This window comes from Phlebotomus papatasi, chromosome 3, assembly GCF_024763615.1.
Source record: "Phlebotomus papatasi isolate M1 chromosome 3, Ppap_2.1, whole genome shotgun sequence".
Classification (NCBI taxonomy): Eukaryota; Metazoa; Arthropoda; class Insecta; order Diptera; family Psychodidae; genus Phlebotomus; species Phlebotomus papatasi.
The window spans coordinates 26,182,749-26,206,244 of record NC_077224.1 but is presented as its reverse complement, the minus strand read 5'-3'; the positions used below and the strand labels follow the sequence as shown (position 1 = coordinate 26,206,244).

General features: G+C 31.9%; 1 protein-coding gene across 3 annotated transcripts in view; it reads right to left on the bottom strand.

The window, feature by feature from the left end:
• LOC129807374 (glutathione hydrolase 1 proenzyme-like) overlaps window positions 1-23,496 on the bottom strand; it is a 53,165-nt gene that overhangs the window by 16,894 nt on the left and 12,775 nt on the right. For all 3 annotated transcript variants that reach the window (XM_055856592.1, XM_055856590.1, XM_055856591.1), the window contains one exon: window positions 17,506-17,775. In XM_055856592.1, coding sequence (XP_055712567.1) covers window positions 17,506-17,775 — 270 coding nt within the window. The remainder of the gene's footprint in view (window positions 1-17,505; window positions 17,776-23,496) is intronic.

Here is a 23,496-nt window from a genome sequence, read left to right as displayed (position 1 = left end):
TCGACAAAAAACACCTTCAATGTGATTTCATTTAACACAATCACACACCATAAATTTGTCGTACGTGAGTTCATGCATGAAGGCTCCACACACACAAACATACACTGAAATAGCTGGAAAAGATATGGAAAATGTGGAATACAAAAAATCCTGGGGAAAGAATAAAGATAAACAGGAAGGAATCCTTGTTATCGCAAAAATGATGAATAATACTGATGAGCTGCTCCAATTTTCGCAAAATTGCAAAATGATGCAAATGCTGCATCGATTTACTCATGCTCGTGCAAAAGAAGAGGCAAAAGTGCATTTCAATTTTTGTTTTTTTAGCAAAAGAATCAAAAAGAGACAGGAGGAGTATTCACAGTAAAATTGTCACACAAATGATAATAAAATTCTTTAACAACTTTAACCTGTTTTATCCGCTAAAATAAACGTGTTTCGTGTGCTATATTTTTCAGGCAATTTGATAAAAGAGGTTACAGATTTCCACAATCATATAAGTTAATTTATTTGCGTTTGAGGAAAATCTTTGCTTCCCTATTTTTTATAGAAGATTGTGTGTAAAAATGATACAAAATCAATTCCGAAAATAAGGTAGAATCAATCCCAAACATAAGACAGTCTGAAAAATCTGATTTAAAAGTGATGAAGAATTATTTCTATTTTTTGGAGAAAATAAATTTTATTAAAAGTATCTTAAAATATATTAGAATCAATTTGAATTGTCTTTAGAACATTTATTTAAAACAAAAATTGCACAATTATAAACCGAGTAAAATCTATCATTTTTATAAATTAGTTTCAAAATATTTCAAAAATTGTTCAAGTTGTGTCTATTAAATTAATTTTAAAGTGTAAATTTAGTTTTATCCTAGATAACATAGAATACCCAATACTAAAAAATCTCAGCTAATTAAATGAACTCAATCCCACTTGTTTCTCCAACATGAATTTTAAGAATTAATCGTATTATTGCATAAAATTATTTTTTTGTGGTTTTAAAAAAAAACAATCTCAAACTGTTTTAGAATCAATATAATTTGTTTCTAAAAAAACATCATTCCTTGCTTAAAACTTGCTTAAAAAACCAATCCCATAACGTTTTAAAACCAATCCTATATTTACCTTTAAAATTTATTCTGAAAAATAGAAAACTAATTTGGTAATTGAAAACAGATTTTGTAAAATCAATCCCAAATTTGTTTAAGAATCAATACCACTTGTTTCTAAAACATAATTTTTATAAAAGAATTCGTACAACGTATTAAAATGAATCCCAATATTATCTAAAACCAATCCCATATATACTTTAAAATTTTATATTGATTAATATAGAACTAATTATGTTCATATGGTAAAAGAATTTTGAAAAATTATTCCCAAAATGTTTTAAGATCATTATCCCATTTTATTCTTAAAACAAGACTTGGGAAAAAGTCGTTTAGGAGCAGGGTCTCAGGCTTCGTACTGAAAACATGATGAACACTGGGAATAACATGAAGTGTTCGAAGTCAGAGTATGTGCGAAACCTGCGAGCTTTTCCCTAAAAAGCCTAAAAGTCTTTACTGTAAAAAGTCAATCCCATTTAGAAAAATCGGACCCATAATTTAATTACATTATTTTTAGTCACCAAAAAAACCTAGTGGAATTTTTTGTTTGACATCTTTTCATTAAGTTTTAAAGTAATTCATATCCTTTTAGTGGAAAACGCTTCATATATCACAAAATCACGATAAAAATTGAGTAATTTAGAAGTTTGACAATAGTCCTCAAAGCGAGCTTTAAAGTTAAAAATAAGAAATAATATTAAATTGCAGGCTTTTATTTGTAAAATTATACTTAGAGCCTCTAATATGCAGCCAAGATAGAACGTTTTAATAATACGACGGTTAGAGATTTTTTTTTAAAATAATTTTTACGATTTTTACACAGTTGAAAGGAAAACTAAGTTTATCGCAAAGTTTATTGAGTTAGAGCTAAGGGCTGTAGTAAAATTGGCATTTGAAAATTAAAGATCTATATCGGGAATTCAAATTAAATTAAGTTGATTTTGATTTTGAAAGTCCTTTTTAAAATCTAAAAATAATTTTCAGGATTCTCAATATTTTGTTGATGTATTTTTTTTATTTAAGAAATTGTTTTAAAAAATTTTTCTGAATCATTTTCACTTGTTTTAGTGCTTCTCAAATTATAAAATAGAACAGAAGATTAGAAGATTTTTGGGGTTGGATTGCATATAGAAAGCCTCTCTTATTTACTTGACTAATAGGTTTGTAATGTAGGGTTATGTTGAACATAACCTTGAAATTGTTAATAAGTTTTGAAGAGTATAAAATTCCAAATTATCCGAAGCTGTAGCATATTTTTCTAAATTTGTCCTATTTGATAGGTAAAGGAGAAGGATTTTAAATATTATTTTGAAGATTTTGATCTTTTTAAGTTGCTATTTTTGATTCTAAAGATGTAAAATATAGCCTTGGTGTACTTAAATCTGTTGACGAAATTAGATAACTAATTGAAGGGGGACAGTTTCACCCAGCTGAACTTTCGTTAGTTTCTCTTGAATGTTGACTGTTTAAAAATATACAGGACAATTTCTAATTAATAATTTTTCATCCTAAAATTTTTTATTTTTGAAAGTAATACATGCGTGTAGTTACCCCACCCTCCCCTATTATATATTTTTAAGTGACCTTTATAGAATAAGTTATTTTAATTTTTAGATTTACTACAAAACTATAGTAATTTAGAAATTAGCATAACCTTTTATGTATTTCACAACATTTGTTCACAGAAATGTTATTAATATATGCCATTTTCCGGTGTAAATTGTGATAAGAAAGTGTAAGAAAAAAACTAGAGAAGCCCTTACGAAATTCACACCTGATGTTGTGCAATAGTTCTTGAAACACGTAATTAATCTTACAAGCTGTTATTCTTATCATTTTTTTTATTACTACATCGATAAGATTGGGAAAGGTTAGTATAACAGCTGTCCTCACTCAGGGAAATTACTAACCTCAAAATATATTGTGATAAGATTGTACCTTCCTATTTTGCACGTCGAAAACACCGTCAAAGAGGCAAAATTGTGCAAAATTTGTCTACAAGTTGTGGTCAAACATTGAATTTCAAAACACAAACTTGGCGAGTTTAAAATGTACAGATGATGTTGCATAATTAATTGCCGGCTTGAAAGCGGTAAATAACCTCAAAACTATTTATATTGTTGAACGCGCGACCACAGAGGTTCTTTTTTTTCTGCTTAACAAACCCATACACCGGTAAAAACAGACGCTCTGGCAGGAGTAACAACGTTTTTCATACATTCTAAAAATAAACTTTGGGAAGAAAAATGATGTAAAAAAAAACAACTTGGAAGAATTACTTTTTTTTCTTCCGCGGAGTGTCTTTTTCCTATTTGCCAGACTCGCGAAGAAAAGGATGGGAAAACGTGTTTTCAAAAGTTGAGATGGGATGAAAACTATTTTTGCAAATATTTTGATTTGAGTCTCTTCGACTCTCTTTTGAAACACGATTTTGACAACACCGCTCAAAATAATCCAATAGAATACGCAGAGACATTTTCATCATGATTATACTGCGCAGTTTGTGTGGTATATGTTTGTTTTTAGAAAGAGAACCGTCGAGGTATAGAGAGAAAAGCTAAAAGGCAATTAAACAGAAAAGTGTGTGAGTTATGTATAAAACATTTTATATAGAAATACATTTAAAAGAAGCAATTTCAGTTATTGTAGGCAGAAGAAAAAAATGATAAGTCTGCAAATTATTGTCATTTTGTTGTACTTTTTCTACTGAGGGCATACTTTGGGGTCGATGGCGGATTAACAGTAATAAATTTTGCAAAGAAAATAAAAAACAATAAATATTTGTACAAATCTTCAGCTAGACGATACATTCTGGGACGATAAAATGTTCAATGTTCATGGAATCAACTCTTTTGACTGGGTTGTTGTATTCTTATACGAAAAATCTAGGTTTCAATAAAAACGACAAATTGTCATTTGTGTCAACAATTGTGTTAACTCATTTTTTTTTAGTGAGAAGTGAATATCGAATGCAATATTTTTTTTAATTGGAAATAGTGAAAGAAATAAACTGCTTGGCATAAAAGTGATTTCTTGTATCAAAATAGAAACATTTTCATGATTTTTAAATAAAACGCACAATATGCAGTTAGGACGGTTACTGATTCAAGCGACGAAACATTTTGTAACTAATAGTGAACAGTAGGAATGCATCTTGGGATGCATATCGTCAGTTAAATCAGCATTTGTCGTAACTTCCTTTTGATAACTTTTCAGGAGACGAAATTTTCAGATCAGCATTATTTTTCTTAAAAATGAGCCCCGAATGCGATACTTTTGAGTCAAAATAATGAAAGTGAAAGTGGCACTAATAAACTGTAAGTTAACTCTAGAAAATCTTTATAAAATTATTTAAAATCTGCAATATTGAGAAATATGTTAGAAGGAACACAATAATATTTTATCGTAACTTCCATCATTTATAAAGTCGTAACTTCCAATGTATGAAGATTCTGGAAGTTACGACAATTTTATAAAATGCATTATATCAATTTGAATTATTCTAGTGATAATAAGCGCCATTATTTGACTAAATTAGTCAATAATACTGTTATCCCTGTCCCTAAAAGCTTTTATTTCATAAGTTTTATTAAATAAATTTTGTGCTCCGCGTCGCTTATTTTGTTTTGAATTAATGACAGATGGGTAGGGATTTTTTCTCACTTTTTTCTCGCAAATATTGAATTAAAATGATTTCATGTTACACTATTCGCACTGTCTTTCGATATTTGGAAGAGTTTATAAACGTTTTATTGAGAAATATTGCAATTTTGCTGCAAATTACAAGCTACGCAAACGAGCAAAAGAAGTTACGGCAAATGCTGATTATTGAAAATTTTGTATGGAAATTTGTCAAATTCTGATAAATTTTTGTTAATTAAAGGCACTTACGATAATTTTTGTTTAAAATAATTTTTATTGGGCTTATAAAAATTTCTTTTTCACAAGTGCGTTTAATAAACAAAATTACGCTGATTCCAAATATGTATATATCTCAAAATCACAAAAATGAAGTTAAGATAAATGCTGATTTAACTGACGATATCATGAGCTTAAGTAACCCTTCAATGGTACAGTATAGTTCCTCAAATTTGAATATTTGAAGGGTATAGATGACATTTTCCACTCCTCAAATTTGAACAATATTTTTAAAAACGTAACGCAATTCATGTTAAATTCACTTTTCGTAAATTTAGGAAAATAACTTTTAATATATTATTATTAAAAGTTAATATAATAGAAGTTAATATAATAAAAGTTAATATAATACGATAATATTGAGGAAACACCAAAGAAAAATGGTTCTAATTCAGATTCCGTGATTGTCGTTCAAATTTGAGGAGTTCCAATTTGAGGAACTCTAGGGAAGACTGGGGCAAAATGTGATAGTATCTTATGCCTGATACTATTTGCCCCAGCATTTTTGAGAATGATCACAAAATTACCTTTTAGAAAACAAAATAGAAGAAAATGACATTCACAGAGTTGTAGAGCGGTAAATTTCATATAAAACTGTGCTAATTAGAAATTTTGGAGGTGTTCGGGTAGCTTGTAAAAAAAATAAAATATCCGTTTTGTGACTTTTTGCCCCAGTCTCCCCTACTGTATTTCTATTACTATAAGAGATGAGTCCAAGGATGAGTCAAGCATCTATCGACCATGATTGGAACGTCACCCCAAAATAAAATGATTTTTTTTTAAATTACTCACTTTGTACTAATTATTTTAAAACAACGACTAATTTTCAGAAATTCATTTTATTTTGGAATGACGATACTACCTCAATGGTCGACATATGCTTCACTTACCTTAGGGGAGACTGGGGCAGTAGTAAACATGGTTTAGCACGAAACACTGATATTTATGTCTACACTATTTGGACTTATGTCGACCATTTCTTCTGCGGACAAAGATTCCTATTGTAGCTAGCAATTCATATTATATAGACCCCGAGGAACCGCAATAAAATTGTTTGTTATTTAGATTTTCGCGATCTTTGGTAATTGGGCTAAAGGTCAAGTCTAGTACTTATATAAATCAACATTACTTGCAAGAGGGTCTTGACCGTCTTGACTCACCTAAAGGTTCAAAAGGAAGCTTTCGGGATTAATCTTGAACTTTTTTAGTAGCTGATCAAATATACTGAGCTCTCAGATATTCGGATAATTAGGACGGAAACTGACGGTTAAAAATGCATGCGAGGAGAGGATTTTTTGATTTTCCCATGTGTTTGACAGCTGTCACCCGAATATCGAGAGCTCTGGTGTCTGACCAGACCATCCATTTAAAAGGTTCCAAAAAATATACTTTCAATACAATAGTTTTCAATATTTTGCTTTCGCCACACATCTTCGTCAAATATGTTGCTTTGTCAGTGAATATGTATAACCCTTCGATTTTTTCACCCCACAAAGTTGCCATCTTCCACCCCTCGGGAACCACTTTTCTCAACATATTTTCACGTTTTAATCGTTTTTTTTGTTTGGAGAAATGACGTCACATCGATCCGTCTGTGTGTCTGTGCGTCTGTTCCGTTACCACTTATAGAGCTCAAATGGTCAGAGATATAGTCTTGGGACCTTCGGGGACCTCCCCATAAGTCGATGTCCTGCCCTTGCCCACCAAAACTATGCTTTTTGGGATTGCTCGAAAACGCGTCGTCCGATTTTTCCATTTTTGGAGATGTTTTAGATGTTTTTGAATGGGGTCATGTTTGAGCTTGTTGGAAAGGCATTGGAATTCTTAATAAGATTGCACCGATTCTAAACGGTTATGAACTAGTAGTGAACCGATTCATGGTGTAAGAGTAAGAATCACACCTAACTAAATACAAACCTCTTATTATGGAAAATATGCGTAGTTAGTCAAACGTACTTAAGGGGTAAATAAATCTACCATTCATGGTTCACTTTGGATGCCGATAAGTGCGATCATGGGAGACTGATTGGCGTGATCTGCCGATCTGACACTCGCGGTTTACACGCTATCTATACTTATTCACCCCTAAACTTATTTACATAATCTTATTATAACTCTAAACTTGATGATAAGAATTTGCACTTAAAACCGATTTTCGTTAATTTTACCATAAAAATTTTTCTTGCGTGAAATTTTAATGAAACATCCCGTGTTTTATTTATTCACTCTCCATTTTAATCACGAAAAAGTGAGTCTCTTTCCTTAATAACCTATTTAAAAAATTGATCTGGTTTTCACATTAAATAACCCCCCGCTTTTTTTCTGTAACCTAATCTCATTATATTGTAAGTTTGCACTAATTGGACTGTAGATAAACAGCACTTGATTTAGCGCCAATGAGAATAATAAAAGAAAGCAATGCAATAATCCAAAGAATAATGCTTGTCAACCGTTTTCTATGCCCCTTTGCACCGTTTGACCTTCTCAGAATGGAATATTCCTATATGAAATGCAATAATTTTCCTTTTCGAAAACACCTCGAGCATGCAAAGTAAAAGAATAAATCAGTGAAATATTTTGCTTTAAAATACATATTATCATATCTTAAGACAACAGAGCATAAGAAAATATTCTAGAAAAAAAAGAGAAAAGAGGAGATTCAGTTGGTTAAGTGCAAAATGTTCAAAAAGTTCGTTATGAACTCAATATCGCGTAAACCTTTTTGACCTCTTCCAATGCCGTCACATCACATAAATTACTCATTAATGACTCATTATTTTTTGTTTTTAATTTTATCACTCGTTTATTTCGTTATATTTTTGCCCAATAAACGTTAAAAATGATGGCAAGTCTAATCAAATGTTTACCAATTGGTAAGCCGGCTTTTTTCCCCTCTTGTTTCAAAATAAAACAACAACAAACACCATCAAAACAATTGCGCAATGTGATCAAATGGTTCGTGAACGACAAGAAAATATACTTTAAAAAAGTTTGATAAGAAAATACATGTAGAATATATAGAGAAAGACAAGAAAAAAGAAAACCAGCTGATTAAATAGTACGAGAAAATGGTGAAAAAGAAATCGTGAAACATTGTAGAGAGGTTCTTATCATGAAATCGTCTCTATGGGTTCGTGTTTCTTGTGCGCATTTTATATTTAATTTTTGAGTCCACCAAAAATACATCTAAAGTGTGTCTCAGAAAGATTAATTCAGGAAAAAGAAATATATGGTTCCTCTATTATGCAATATTCGGAACATTTTGTTCTCTGTGGACTATCGCGGTCAGACGCTCCAAAAAAAAAAAAAAACCCGATTGAAATTGGAGAAATATTTTAATATAAATTTCCATTCCAGAAATTTGATATTGAAGCACAAGTTAAATTGTGTGTGATCTTAACACAAAAAAAAACCGTGACATTTTCCCAGTGGTGTGATACTAAAGTGCCCCCAGAGTTGAATTTTATTTGCGGAAGAAGCAAGAAATATGCAAAACAATAACTTGATGCTGATACAATAATTTTGCGCGCGAGAAAAAAAAGTATCGATACATTTCTACGACGAAATAAGCAATATTGCAACATTATTAAAATTTAAACAGCAAATGTTTTTGCGCGACAAAGTAATTTATTTGTTATTTAGAGAAAAGAAAATAAATGCTATTGAAGGGGACGACTTTAAAAAGGATTTTGAACAGTTTTTCAAATAGTTTTTTTTAGTAAACTTGATCGAATATGATAAAAATAAAGTTTAAGAAATAAAGTGAAAGAAATTCTCAGGGAAAACTGACTATAATAAGGGATGTTGGGGGTATAAAATATCCAGCAATTGATGTTAGTTTCATTAAATAATTAGGTAGTAGTGGGGCACCTTTGAATTGAGGCAGTTTTGAAATTGGACTTTTTTCTCCTGATGATTTATAGAGGTAAATTATATCATAGTAAGGTTCAGTATCTTTTAAAATTAGAATAAAAAAGCTCTATTTTAAAGCTGCCCCAGTTCAAAGGTACCCTTACTTTCCCCTAGGGGAACTTATTAATGTTATACCCCATTATATTCTACTTTAATAAATTTCTGTTTTTAATATGTATATCAATTTATCAAGGGAAACACGAAATGGTTTATCTACCCTATACAGAATACTGAATACTGAATACTGAATTTTGTTACGAGATAAGCATCCCATCATCCTAATTCAACCATTGGTTTATTTAATCTTATCTATCGTTACTTATCTGGAGTAGTCTGTCAATAGCTTTTCCGTTTCAAAAACGTCAATTTTTAAAAATATTAGAAATTTGTAGAAACTCATGTCATTATGTTTTATAAGCTTTTGAACTTGATGAAGAAAGAAAAATCAGTGATGAGGTTAGATTAGCTTATGGTAGCTGAAATTTGTTACAAGCAACTTCGGAGTGTTTGCAATTCGGGATGCTTCCAACTCTGAGCGTGAAAATTCGATTTTGAGTTGAAGTTTATTGGTATAATTGGTTATGATTCTTTAGTCCAAAATTCAACTCAAAAACTAATTTTCATGCATTCCGAGTTGTACACATTTCGAGATCAGCTGTAAGAAAATCATAGCTACCATAAACTTATCTAGACTTATCACTGGCTATTTTCTAAATATTTTAAATAGTTTAAGTACAGAAGGCTAAAGAAAAGAAGCCTTCATTGAAATCGGTTAATAGACACATTAGAAATAATGTGAGTCAAAACGAGTTGATGTGCACAAGGCAATTGGTTGAGATCAGTGGCAAAGGCAATCAGAGCTAGTGCCCCCATAGTCCAATTGGTAGACTTAGACAGCGAAAGACCCCCAGTTGAAGCCTGGGTGGAGGCAGGAATTTTTTCCTGTCTCTAATCGGGTGTAATTGTTCGAGTTGGGAATTACTGGTTATGATTGTCGCCTCTCTGTGCATAAACACAAAAATAAAGGTCAATTTCCGTATAGTAAGGGTAGGATCGGGCTAAAGTGGGTTGGGGTCGGATGCAACCTATAGTCAGAAAGATGTCGATCACAGGCACAAAATACTAAAATTTCACGGGAATCACTTCATAAACACCGAAGATGTGGTCCGGTAAGGTTATTTTCATTTATAGCTCGGGTCAAAGTATAGAGCGAGGGCAAAGTGTGAACTATCGCTGAAAAATTTTGTAAAAATTGAAAATGGAAGCTCGGATCAGGGGGTCGAAAGGCCTATGTTCTTTTTTTCTTATTGATTAGGTCCAGTTATAGGGTAATGCCCAAGACACACTTGCGACTTAAGCCGAGAGATGACTTAGTGGAAAATGACGGAAATGAAGTTTAACCATTATTTCGAATATATTTACGCAAAGCCGTCTCTCGGCTAATCCTCATGTCTGTCAAGGCCCTAAGTGTACCAAATTTCGGCCGGCTTGCAATTCCGGCTACTTTTTTGTTCCTCGAATTTCCATGAATTTATAGTTTTTGCGTACTCTAGAGGTTATACAATTCAAAAAAAATAACAAAAACTGTCGCGCTGACAAACGAGATAATGTGAAAAAGACATTGGAAGAATTCCGGAAGAGCAAGTAACTATAGGAATGAAGGTGACCGAAATAGGCCACGAAAGCTATGTCTACATTTCTATTCATTTTAAAAAGTATAAAGAATGATTTTATATAAACTAAAGACGATAATTGCGATAATTGGTCTACAAAGTTCCCAGCAACGCTCCTTAAAAAGAAGTAATAAAAAAAATCAATTTCTATTAAAACTATTACATTTCAAACTTGAGACTTTAGCGCTTGCATGCAACTATGCCGAAATTTGGCACACTTACCCTAACATACTAAAATTTGAGATCGATCGATGCCATAGGGGCTGACTTAAAATTTGGGGTGTACCAAATTGGCGGAATTTCCGCGAAGTCAGCCCCTATGACATCGATCGATCTCAAATTTTAGTATGTTAGGTTAAGTGTGCCAAATTTCGGCATATTTGCATGCAAGCGCTAAAGTCTCAAGTTTGAAATGTAATATTTTTAATAGAAATTGATTTTTTTATTACTTCTTTGTTAAGCTTTATGTGGACATAGCTTTCGTGGCCTATTTCGGTCACCTTCATTCCTATAGTTACTTGCTCTTGCGTGGATCTGACATCATCGACTTCTAGTCACCTATCGATGCCGAACCACTAGGGGAGATTTCCCGAGACTTACAGGTGCATAGCACAGTGGGGTGCATTTCGAAATCCCCCCGTATAGAAGACGTCTATATCGATATTTATCTCAGGAACAAACCACAAAGGGTGATTTCCCAAGATTCACTAGTGCATAGCATTCGGGATGGGTTTCGAAATACCCACGTTTAAACGGGAATTCAACCGATTATTTGTGTTCTGTGATAACTGTTCTTAGTTTTTAATTATTCTTTAGATGTTTCAATTTAAATTTCACGAACCTCTCTGTCAATATTATAAAAATTTAAACATTGAACTTGTTTAAGTTGTCCTTAATTTCAAAGCTTGTCACAAGGACCGTTCTTTTTAACCATTAGTCAAAATTTTGAGAAGTGCTTTTAAAATAGTAATGTTTCACCATATTTTAATTTATGAAGACATTGTCTTTGAATCCAAAGATAATGACAAAGAGTAAAATTTATTTTAACATTTTTAAGAAAAATAAACTTCTTTTGTATTAAAAAATTCAGATGACTATTACCTCAACCAGGAAGTTATTGAAAAATAATGTGTGTAATTTTTTTTCTGCCTTTTTTTTCAAGGCAAATAAATTTGAAAAAGAAATTAATCATAAAATAAACTCCAAGAGCAAATGATTGTGTTTACAAAAACTTTAAAATTCATCTTAGTTCTTTGTTATTGTTGTTGTTCTTTGATGTTCTTTGATGTTCTTGTTGTTCTTTGATAATTTCCCTCATTATCAGCAAACTTAAATTGGCGTTTAATATGATATTTTAATAGCTGACTTTCGTATTGTTAGAGTGAGTCAGGAAAATGAATTTACTGTTGAAAGAGAGTCTTTGTGGTCTTAAGGCTATGAATGCAAATAACGACAATTGCGATAATTCCAGACAAAGTTGTGAAGAAATGCGATTCGTTTTGCTATTTGAGAGGGATGTTCTATATGACTGAAAATGTGATATTCTGCAAAATGTAAAAGTCGTGAGATATTTACTTGACTTTGTAGAAAGAACATAACCAAGTCAGTTTGAACTGGATCGGTGTGAAATATTGATGGATTATGAAGTAAATCACCTTCGAATTTTACCACAATTTATGGCCATTTCCATGCATTTTACAATTTATCCTCTATCCACCAGTTCAGTAAATAAATTCACCTTCAGCTACATTTGTTTTTTATTTACGGCTAACTGATTAGATAAGTATTGTTATCATGCCACTTTTGTGCTCTTTCTCAAAATTAATTTGCTTATCAATCACTCCCGTTGACAAGGTTTCTTATTACAGAGACGATTGATATTAGAATTGAAATTGTATTGCGTAGTTTTTTTTCTAATCATAGAGCGAGAAAATTTAAATTTCTTCATTACATCAAACACTGCCTAGTGGAAATATTTGGTCAAAGTCTTACATTCTTGTTTGCTGGAAAATTTCCTCAATCGACCCGTTTGTTGACGAAATATTTTCATTACGACAAATTTCTATTTAATAGTGCTGATAGTGACACTATATTAAAGTTTAAATTTGTTGCGTGTGTAAATAAATAAATTTAACTAACAAAGTGAGAAAGATAATTATTACAGTTTGAGAGATAATTCAGAACAAGATAATAATGTGTCTTTTATGTAATACATGCTCAGAAATATATAGCAGAAATGTGCTAATGATATTGCGTTAAAAAATTCAACTTTTGGCCTCTCAAATTTAAATTAGACAATTTTATTCTGCGGGGATAAGAAAAGTATAGGGGAAAGCGGGGAAAGTATTCTCCCTTCGAACGTTCATGCCTTCGAATAATATGAATTTACTTTTAATTTCATAAGAGACTTACACATTTTTATTAAATATTGGTTAGTTTATCATCAATCTATTGATAATTATGTGATAATCATGTGTAAATTTCTTAAGAAAAGTAGAAGAAATTCACATTATTCGAAGGCATGAACGTTCGAAGGGAGAGCACTTTCCCCTACATCTAATTAGAACGAGAGTAGAAAACAGAGTTTTTATCTCAAATGCTTATAAATGTCACTTCTCATTTTGACTTTATAAAAAGAAAGATTTTTTTTGTAAGAAACCGCTTTAAACCGATTCAGAAGAAAAAAACTGCATTGGGTCAAAATTAAACGCAAGTATTTTAAATTTGAATGAAATCGCAATTTTTCTATCCTTATAAAATTGATTCCTTGTAATTTTAGGAAATCGATCTTATGAATTTAATCTTGACAAAATTGGTAAGGAAACTATCATATTCTAGTTTTAAAATTAAGCGAAGGATATGAAAATTTTGGGTCCCGGTCACAATCCCGAACACCAAAATCCCGAAAGGCAAAATCCTGAACGCCAAAATTCCGAAAGCCAAAATCCCGAATTGGCCAAAATCCCGAAAGCCAAAATCCCGAATTCGTAAAAGTGTCACAGCTACTTCTACGATTGTACCCGCGCTTGCTGGAGGCAAAGGAAAATCTTCTGTGTCTTGGGATATTATTCTAAACATTTTCCTCCATATAATTTCATCCCTTTCAGGATTTTGAAAATTCGAGATTTTGGTCTTTTCGGGATTTTGGCGTTCGAGATTTTGGCTTTCGGGATTTTGGCTTTCGGGATTTTAGCTGCCACCGGAAAATTTTAATTTGGTTATTATTAAGGATATACGAGCGAATTTTCTACGCTACTGACCATAAAATGGGATATTCTGTTGTCTATTTTATTTTATAATAGAAAAAAACTTTGGAACATTTTAGAAAATAGGAGTTGCTATAAAGTTTTTTGGCTAAAATTTTAGTTTAATAACTCTAAAACTGTTAAGAACCTAAACAAATAAATGCCTTTTGTCATCTAGGAGTTTATTCCAATATTGAAAATTTTAAAAGATGCAATTAAATTTGGTCGAATTTGCTAAGTTTCAGCAAAATCAAATATCAAATAAAGATTAAATTTTTCTAAAGATCGTCAGTTTTTTCAAATTGCAACATCTTCAGAAGAAAATTCTTATAAAACTGCATTACACTGTGCAGTCATTTTATGAATGGATCCTAGCTATAAAGAACAAAGAAAACTTTGCAAAGCTTCATTATACTCAATAAAGTTTTACAAGTATTATGTTCCAGAATATTACGTTCTTGTAAAATTATGTAATTTTCAAAAAAAAAACGAATCATAATTGAAACAAACAATATGATTGGGTTTAATATGATTTTTCAGTCATAAAAGAAAAAATGTTAAAATTAGAGATTTATTAACGTATTAAAGATTTTATACTAAAATATTTTACTTTATCAAATGCCTTTTTCGCAAAAAACATTGCGATTAATGGAAGTGATTAACAAAAAGGAAAAACTTCTTGTCAATTTTTTTTAAATAATTTAATTGAATAATTTCTTGAAGTTCAGTAAATTTGAATATTCCGTTAAATGAAGCAAAAAATTCTGACCACAATGTTTTGGGGTATATTCTTTAAATAGTTTTATTTTCTTCACATGAAAATTATGAAGAATTTAATAAAGCATTTATATAATCTTTTTTTTATTTAATAATTCTTGTATAGGTTATTGTATGTGATATTTTCTTGTCGGAAAATAAGCAAATTTTACATTTTCTTTCGTGGAACATACTTAACGGGGTAGCCTGAATTATATTGTAAAAAATTGATATTTTTATTATTGCTTAAAAAATTCAGAAAAAATCGAGGCATTTTCAGAGAAACAGAGGCGGAAGTAAATAAGCAAGTAAGCAAGTTTGGGAGCGCTCGAACGAATACTAAAAACTTTGAAGCGGGTTTTTTTTACTTTTCATTTTAACCATTTAGGCGTCTTCTATACGGGGGGATTTCGAAATGCACTCCACTGTGCTATGCACCGGTGAGTCTCGGGAAATCTCCCCTAGTGGTTCATTCCTGAGATAAATTTTCTCCACCCTCTGTTATAAATTCTCCAAGTGTGCTCTAACTAAAATAGATAATCTCGAAGACTTTCTATTTTATTTCAAAACGATTCAAACGTCAATCACACAGTATTTTATAATCAAAGAATTTGTTAAAGAGTGGTAAAGTTAATATTTATGCCTGATGACGAACACTTTATAAGAAAGAGGAGATGGGGCATCTATCCCCATCCTATATATCAAAAACGCAAGATTTAATGCCAATATTGTTGCTAAATTAATTAAATATCCAAAGTTTTTATTTTTCTATAAATCAACTTTATTCTGTTTAACTTTTCTTTATTTCTTTTTAAGGATGTCTATTTAACAATTCGACCATATTCTAATGAAGATTAAACGATACATTCAGAAGAGTGATTGATACCGTGTTCCTATTTCAGTAGCTTTTCGACTCTTGATAACTTTGAAAATAGTTCACGAGAAAAACATCTCTTGAAAAACAAAAAAAAAAATTAAAATCGCTTGAAATGTCAAAATATTCGAACATAAACAAATGGACCTTTTGAAGAGGGAGATTTTAAGCGCCAAAAGATGGCAAAAATGCACCGGTCTAATGCTCAATGGGGGACTTTTGTGTCAAAATGGCGATTTCGAAATAAAATCCCCCCGTTTAGATGCTCCCTTAATGGAATTGGCGGAAAAGACATTAGAAACACATGGATCGATTGAAATGAATAAAGACTTATACACTTCAGAAATACTTTTCCTCTAGTTAAACATAAATGGTCATTAAAGCCAATCTTTTTTTCATTTGCTAAGCATTTCATTATCTTATTTTATTGATTTGTTATTCGAAAATTGTTCTTTTTTTTAAATATTCAACTTTATAAGAATCTTCAACAATTGTACAAGTTATGTAACAGCTTATACGACCGATAATTCGGGATTTTCTGCCGACTTGCCCGTTGAGGTCGTTTGTGAAGTCGGCGGCAGCCGTAGATGAAAAAATTATTAATAATATTTATTATTATAATATTTTATTTTTAAAATACACATTTATATTTTTTATATTGTTTTTTTTTCATACAAGAATTAACGAATTAACATCATTAAGGACTTTAAATATGTAAAATAGGGGAATCGCCAATAATGATGAAAACCCCTTAATGAAATGAAATGAAATAAAATATGTGAAAACATATAACCGAGGAATATTTCACGAAGCTTAGTCGATTCCTTCTCCGCCAAAATATGGCGAAAAAAATAGCTAATTTTTGGCCTCCTAATTCAGGCTCACCCCTTAACTTGTCGAAATGGAAATTTGTGAAAAATTTTCATTGTATGTCATTCATTTGCAAATGCTATTATTGGTAAATATTAGAATGAACTAAAAAAATAATAAAATTTTAATTGGCATTTGTTTTTGGGGTGCTCCAAATATCTTAAGATTTACATCTCCAATCGTTTGATCCATGAGTTTGGTGATAAGTGCTTTAAATTGGATTCCCTTATGCCCAACGCACAATAACTTTTGTTTGTAAACATGTTTTCAAAATTTCCCATGAGAATGAGCGAGATGACTAGATCTAGATCTCACTCACTCTCATTGAAATGTCAAAAAGATGTTTACTAAACAAAAGTTATTGTGCGTTGGGCATTATTGCAAGATTTTTCATACTTCAGATAGATACATAATATTGATCTTCTGATTAAATTAAATTTTGCCAAAAATAATTATCGTCCCATCTTTTGGTTTCTTCAGAAGAAGTTCAAGAAGAAGTTCTTCTTGTAATTTCGAAAAAAAATGTGTCCTTTAATTAGAATACTCGTCTTATACTTCCACTATCAAGTTCTATTGAAATACCCTTAATATTATAATGTATTCACTATTTTATTTTCAATTTATCTGAATTTAATTTTTAGTTTATTTACTTCATAAGTCTCTAAATCGTCACTTAGTTTCTGAGCCATCTTTAAGGATCTCTGCCATTTTTACAACTCTAATATTTAGATCTTTTCTTAATTGTTTATGTTCTTTAAGACTTTATCTTTATATCTTTATCTTTTACGTTTATATCTTGTATCTTTATCTTTTACGTCTGTTAGATTTTATTTAAAAAAAAAGATGCACTTAGCAATTTTGTCAATATTTCTAATCAAGTGTGAATTTCTCGAAGAATTTTTCACAAGGGTGGAAGCAATAATTTGCTGAATAGCCAAACAGCATCACACAGGGGGATGATAACCAAATAAAATAACTTGGACAAATATTTGTGTTGGTGAGTGTCACTTCCAAATTTGGCAATGTACTCACCAGTGGCCCTTATCGGACATATTGGGTACATTGTTCTCTATCAAATGAGTCCACAAACTCAAGATTAGTGACATCAAAACGTCGCAATCACGCAATTGATGGGCTTTTGGACTCACCTGCCAATGCGGCTGCAGACATCAGAGTCCGAGCAGACGGCAGCGTTCTGGAAGACATGCATGGTGGAGGGTGAAGGTGGTTGGGGCACTTGTGGATTGGGTGGATGAAGGGTGCCCGCGGGCGCCTTTCTGTCTGGTGTTGCTGGCCACCAGGTTGGCGTGAAGAAGCCCACATAGATGGCAAGAGCCGACAGGGCCAGGAGAATTCCGGCTGTGCCAAGTAACACAGCCCGATTGCAGTAGCTCATCCTGATCCAGCAGCTGCAGCATCTGCAAGGAAAAGGGAGAGAGGCGTACGCATGAAAATCTATTGAGGGCATGGAAAATTTTGCTGGCCGCGGGGTCATGAACCGGGCATGTTTGTGTGGCACTATTTGAACATGAAGAGTACCCATGATGTTTTCCCTGTCCTATCAGCTGGCAATGCATCTGACGAATTTCAATTCCCAGATTACATCATCTTCCTCTTCCTTCGCGGCCGCATTCCTCGCATCACGACACCCAACTCCACGAGGGGCCTCCGGACCTTATCTCAGGCCACAAGTATTCCCAATTCACTTGCCCGCTCGCATTTCCCGCCTCTTTGTCTTTGCGAGAAAATCGCCTGGAGGCAGCCTAAGGGTTAAAAGATGCGAACATCCCATGGGAAAAATTTGTGCTCGACAGTAGAGATTCAGGGGCTTTCTGGATGATTCTTCATTGAAAGGGAAAGTGACGCTTGAGTCAACGAGTGTCGTAAAAGTATTTTATTTATTGGAATTTTCAGATGTTTTGCGCAATTAGACATAAATTAGTCATCAGGCAGTGAAAGGAACACCTTTTCTTGTGAAATTTAGCTGGTTTTCCGTGTAAAATTCTACCGCTGAAAATCTCTTTTCACAAAGAACCAGCGTCACTTCACTCACATTCTTTGATAAGATAACAATATGACTGAACTCTCGTCGAGATTAATTGCGCGCGTGCTAATGAGAAACGTTCTTTCAATCTCCCCAATAAACAATTCGAATTTCGCGATAAAATTTCCTCTCAAAAATTCGATTTGGTGTCGTGATTAAATCCAGCTTTTCTTGAATGAGGGTTTTTTTTGTAGAATTCTTCACAAAAAACTGAGGAGTAGCATTTGAAGAGAGTGATCTTTCGAAAGGCTTTTAATCTTTGTTATGCTCTATCTTTCCCATTAACTGTTTCAAATGCTACGCAAATGAGCAATTGGGAGAGATAAGATTTCATCCTCGTCTTCACAAAAAGTTAGGCAATTCACGATAAGCTTAGATATTCTTGGAATACTTGAGATATGTTTAAATAGAAGAAATATTTTCTACAAATGTTGACACATTAAAATTTTCCAAGCAGCAGTGATTTTTATATCTTAAATTATAATGAAATGAAAAAGCGATAAAACTTATCTCAGTAATTAATGATTCAATTAAAGTGAGTATTGTGTGCGTTCAATGAGACGACATACTCAAATGATTCTGCTTTATTGCTGTTATAGTTTTATTTATAGACATTAATAATTAATTTTTCACTATTAAAGGGTTAAGTTCCTTTACCATGATGCACCTAAAATTTTTTTTCAGTGCAATAATTTGAAAAAGAAATTAATTATCTTTCATTGTATTTTATTTTTAAGGGCGTGACCTATTTTTTTATAGGTGACTCCTTTTTTCGGCTTTATATAAAATTTTAATTTTAAAAGTTACTTGTTCACATTTTGAACTATTATAGTTCATCTTGAAAATGTAATTAATAAATATAATAAATTATGATAGTTATATATTTACAAAGGGGCGTGTTCTAATATTATAAGTGAGCGGAGTTTACCACGACAATGTGAGGCATTATTTGAACTTCAGTTTAAAAAGGTTTTAGTCAAAATTTTGGTAAATTTTATTAGCAGACAGTTCAATTTGATAGTGAATTTTTATTGCTTAAAAGTTATGAAGTAGGGTGAAAGGAACGTCTATTGACACTTTAAGAACTCGTGTCAGCACCTATTGACATCCTACTCTGTACCATTTGGGATACAAAATTTGAACATTTCTGTTTATAGTAAAAGGTATATTACAGAAAAAATGTTGTATTACTTATATTTTACTAGATACATTAAATAATTTTTAATATTTTGACAAAAGTGTCAATAGAGGTTCCCTGTCGAACAGACGTTCCTCCGACCCTATAACAGTTGAAAAATTACGAAAATATCACCCATTTTTATATCTCAAGTATTAACTGATATGGAATTGAAATATTATACTGACTAAAAATATTTTTGTTCCGATTTTTCGGGTGAAGCCTTTCTAAAATTAAAATTAATCGCTTTTTTTTATAGATCCTCATGCGATGTTGTTTTATTTTCAGTTCTATACTTCTTCTGACTATTGCAATTAACTTAGTTTATTTTTTATTCCCCCGTAAACAGTTTTTCTTGACCATTGAACAATTGAAAATTGAATTTTATCATTTAGTTTTTCAATTTAAGTATCATTTATTATGTATACCCTGTGTACCATTAAGTGACGTCATACTGTTTTTCCGTTTGATCCGTTTGATTCATTCTTGGGAGACCCCCCCCCATAAAAGTCGATCTTAGCATAATTAAAATAAGCTTAGGGTGAGGTAGAGCTAATTTTTGAGCTATGGGGTAACATTGATATACATTTTTTCGCATTATTTCTAAAGGTTGTGGTTTTTAGAAATTATTTTATTTAGTTTTAAAATTGTTTAGTAGAGCTAAATTACATTATGTCAAAGCCCAGTTCCCTTTAGAAATAGCGGAAAGTGCCCATGATTTGCACGATCCCAAGCTTTACAATGACTAAGTTTTTCATATGTTTCTGAATAAATGTGACTCCGCAATACATTTTAAAAACAGGAAACTGTCCCATAGTCTTTAAAATATGGGTGGAATAAGTTATATTTATTGAAAAACATAGGAAAAAATTAGTTATTATAAAGCTTGGGACTGTTCAAAGCATGAGCACTTTCCCCTATGCGAAAAAAACGCATATAAATGTAGCGCTACAGCTGAAAATGGCCCCACTTCACCCTAGGGTTTTTTTGCTCTATTTAAATTTAAATTCTCGATTTAAATTTTGCTCTATAAGCACCTTATTTCGTATTATCCCTTTTCATTTCCTTACATTAATTTTTTTCACATACCACCCGATAGCCTTCCAAAAATGGTTTTATTTCGCAACTTTTGTAAACTTCTTTTAGCGCGATGTGTTGCGTCCGTAGACGAGAATACCCTTTAGTAAATCCTTAAAATCGTTTTTTTTCAAGATCAAAAGCAAAAAAAGATTTTACAGAGCACATTCTCAACCGATTGGGGAAAGTTTGACGTCTTTGGAAAGGTCTGTAAAGCCCTGACAAGTTTAAATAGGTTTCAACGGGTTATGAACCGATAATCAATTTCCTAGGGACAGGAATATGACAGATCTATGAATATCGTCAGCTTTTAAATTTTACATTTCATCTTGTTCCTTCCTAAAGCTAATAATCTAATAAAATAATTCTTATCTTTATTATAAAATCCTATTAATATTTTATTTGTATTCAATTAATAGAATAGAATTTTTGTTTTAGAAAAAAATAGAAAAAAATATAATTTATAAAGGCTGATGACATTCGAACGCTTGCAAACTTACCGAAAATTAATTTTGCTAATTAATCTGCTTCTAGCTTTTTCTTTGTAAATTTGAGTGATCTACAAATCAATGGGTTCATATCGACTGTGAATTGATAAACATTAAAAAGAATAGAGGGGGAAAATATTTGCTAAATTCTCGAATTCATAACCACGTTGTTTTTTTTAGGATTTGGACCGCTGTAAAATATATATTAAAATATTTGAGTAGTAGGGGAAAGTGCCCATGCTTGATACGATCCAAGCTTAATAACAATTATTTTTTTCCAATGTTAATTAATATTTATGACTCATAGCAATATATCTTAATAGTTGGTCCTAAGCCTCACATTTCCTAAAAAAAATAGGATCCTAGCTCTTTTTTCCTAGGTTCAGGAAGCAAAAATCAAAAATAGGACCAAAACTGTAATTTCGATACATGATATTTCATAAGTATTTCTTAATGAATGTCGCTGTTCAGGAAATTGTTATCATAGGCACATAGAGGGTTTATCAGTATTAATATTAATATAAAAATATTTTTACTTGGGGACACTGTTTCTGAGGGTGGTGACAAATTCATAAAGTCTACCTGTGTCCATCCTATATTTTAAGAAGGGTCCATGAATGATAATTTAAATGTGGCAACTCTATCATTAGATGTGATTCTTTCATAATTACACCTATTGAAATCCGCCAATTTTATCGACAATTGACATAGCTTTCAACCCTGTTGCCTGAATTTTAAGGTTGCAGAGTGACATTTTCATGGGCTCAAAGTGAAAAAATGGTTTTCGCTAGTGCCCTAATGTCATAAAAACACGGCTTAGAAAAATTACATAAAAGTGATTTTAAAACTAATAACCAGTCGTACAAACGATTTAAGCAGATAGATTAGAGTTCCGTCTAAATATTCATGTGCAATTTTTTGTATCCGGTGAAATTTTTGAAGTGAAAATGGGCCTCCGAGAATTGTCGAATCAATTATTACACAGGAAGGCCCCGGACTCAACTTGTATAAAAATCGCTACTGAATTTCTATTTTCTTCATGAAGAAAATCTAAAGATTTCCAGGAATTATTTTTGAGGTGGAATTATGAACCCAATAAGTGAGACATTTTTTTGTCATAGTGGAAGAATCGCTTCGGTTTGTGTGTTAATCAGAAAAAAAATCACAACTCCTAGATATCATTTTATAGTATCAAGCATGGGCACTTTCCCCTACCGCGTCTGAATCACAAGAACTTCACAAAGCTAAGACACATTGATAGCCTTTGAGACATGGATTTGGGAGGGGAATTGGAGTTCTGGGAGGAATGAGGGGCATAATAACGGTCCTATGGTTGACTTATAGGGGGGTGGTCCCTCGAAGTTTTCAAGTCTGTATCTCTAACCTGTTGACCTCTAGAGATGGCCAAAATTGGACGAACGGACGGACACATAGCTAAAATATGACTCCTTGTGATTAAAGAGCCGAAACAGTAGGGGGAAGTGGGGCACATTTGAAAGTGGGGTACATTTGAAATTGGGATTTTTCACCTATTTTTAAATAAAATTAAGCTTTAACGTGATATAATTTAATTGCACAAACAGATTGAGAATCTAAATTATATCACGATAAAGCTCAATTTTATTCAAAAATAGGTTAAAAATCCTAATTTCAAAGGTGCCCCACTTTCAAAAGTGCCCCACTTCCCCCTATGTCCTATTTAACTCAAAATTGAAAGACTATAAACACCTCTCTCTATAATGTTCGAGAAGTAAAAAATAAACCGTTAAAGACACTTTTGCTAATATAATGTCCTTGATTAATTAAATATGTTTGTTTTCTAGATTCCTTGTAGGGGAGACTGGGGCAAAACCTGTCAAAACGCATATTTAATTCTTTCACGAGCTCTGAGAAAACTTAAACGTTTTATAATGAGCATGTTCATATAGGAAATTTACTGCTCTACAACATTGCAGAAGACAACTTTCCTGTATCTCGAAAGAAATGTGATTTTCGAATTATTTTCTAAAAGTCGATTTTGTAGAGATTCTCAAAATTGCTGGGGCAAATTTTGTCAGTCTGCGGATAATTTGTGACGTTTTACTCTCGCAAATGTTAAAAATATCAAATAGACATATTTTTATAGGAAATTTATTCCTCTACAACTTTGTTGAAGATGATTTTCTCTATCTTAACGAGAAATGTGCTTAAATTGAGCTAATCAGTATTGATATTTTCTGTAAGCCAAATATTCAAAAAAGGGCTCAAAATTTCATTATTTTTTATTTTACATAATCCTTCCTCGAATCCCTTGAAACTTTGTAATTTTAAGAAGGTTCATGAAGGCTATCTATAATAAAATTTTCAAGCCTCA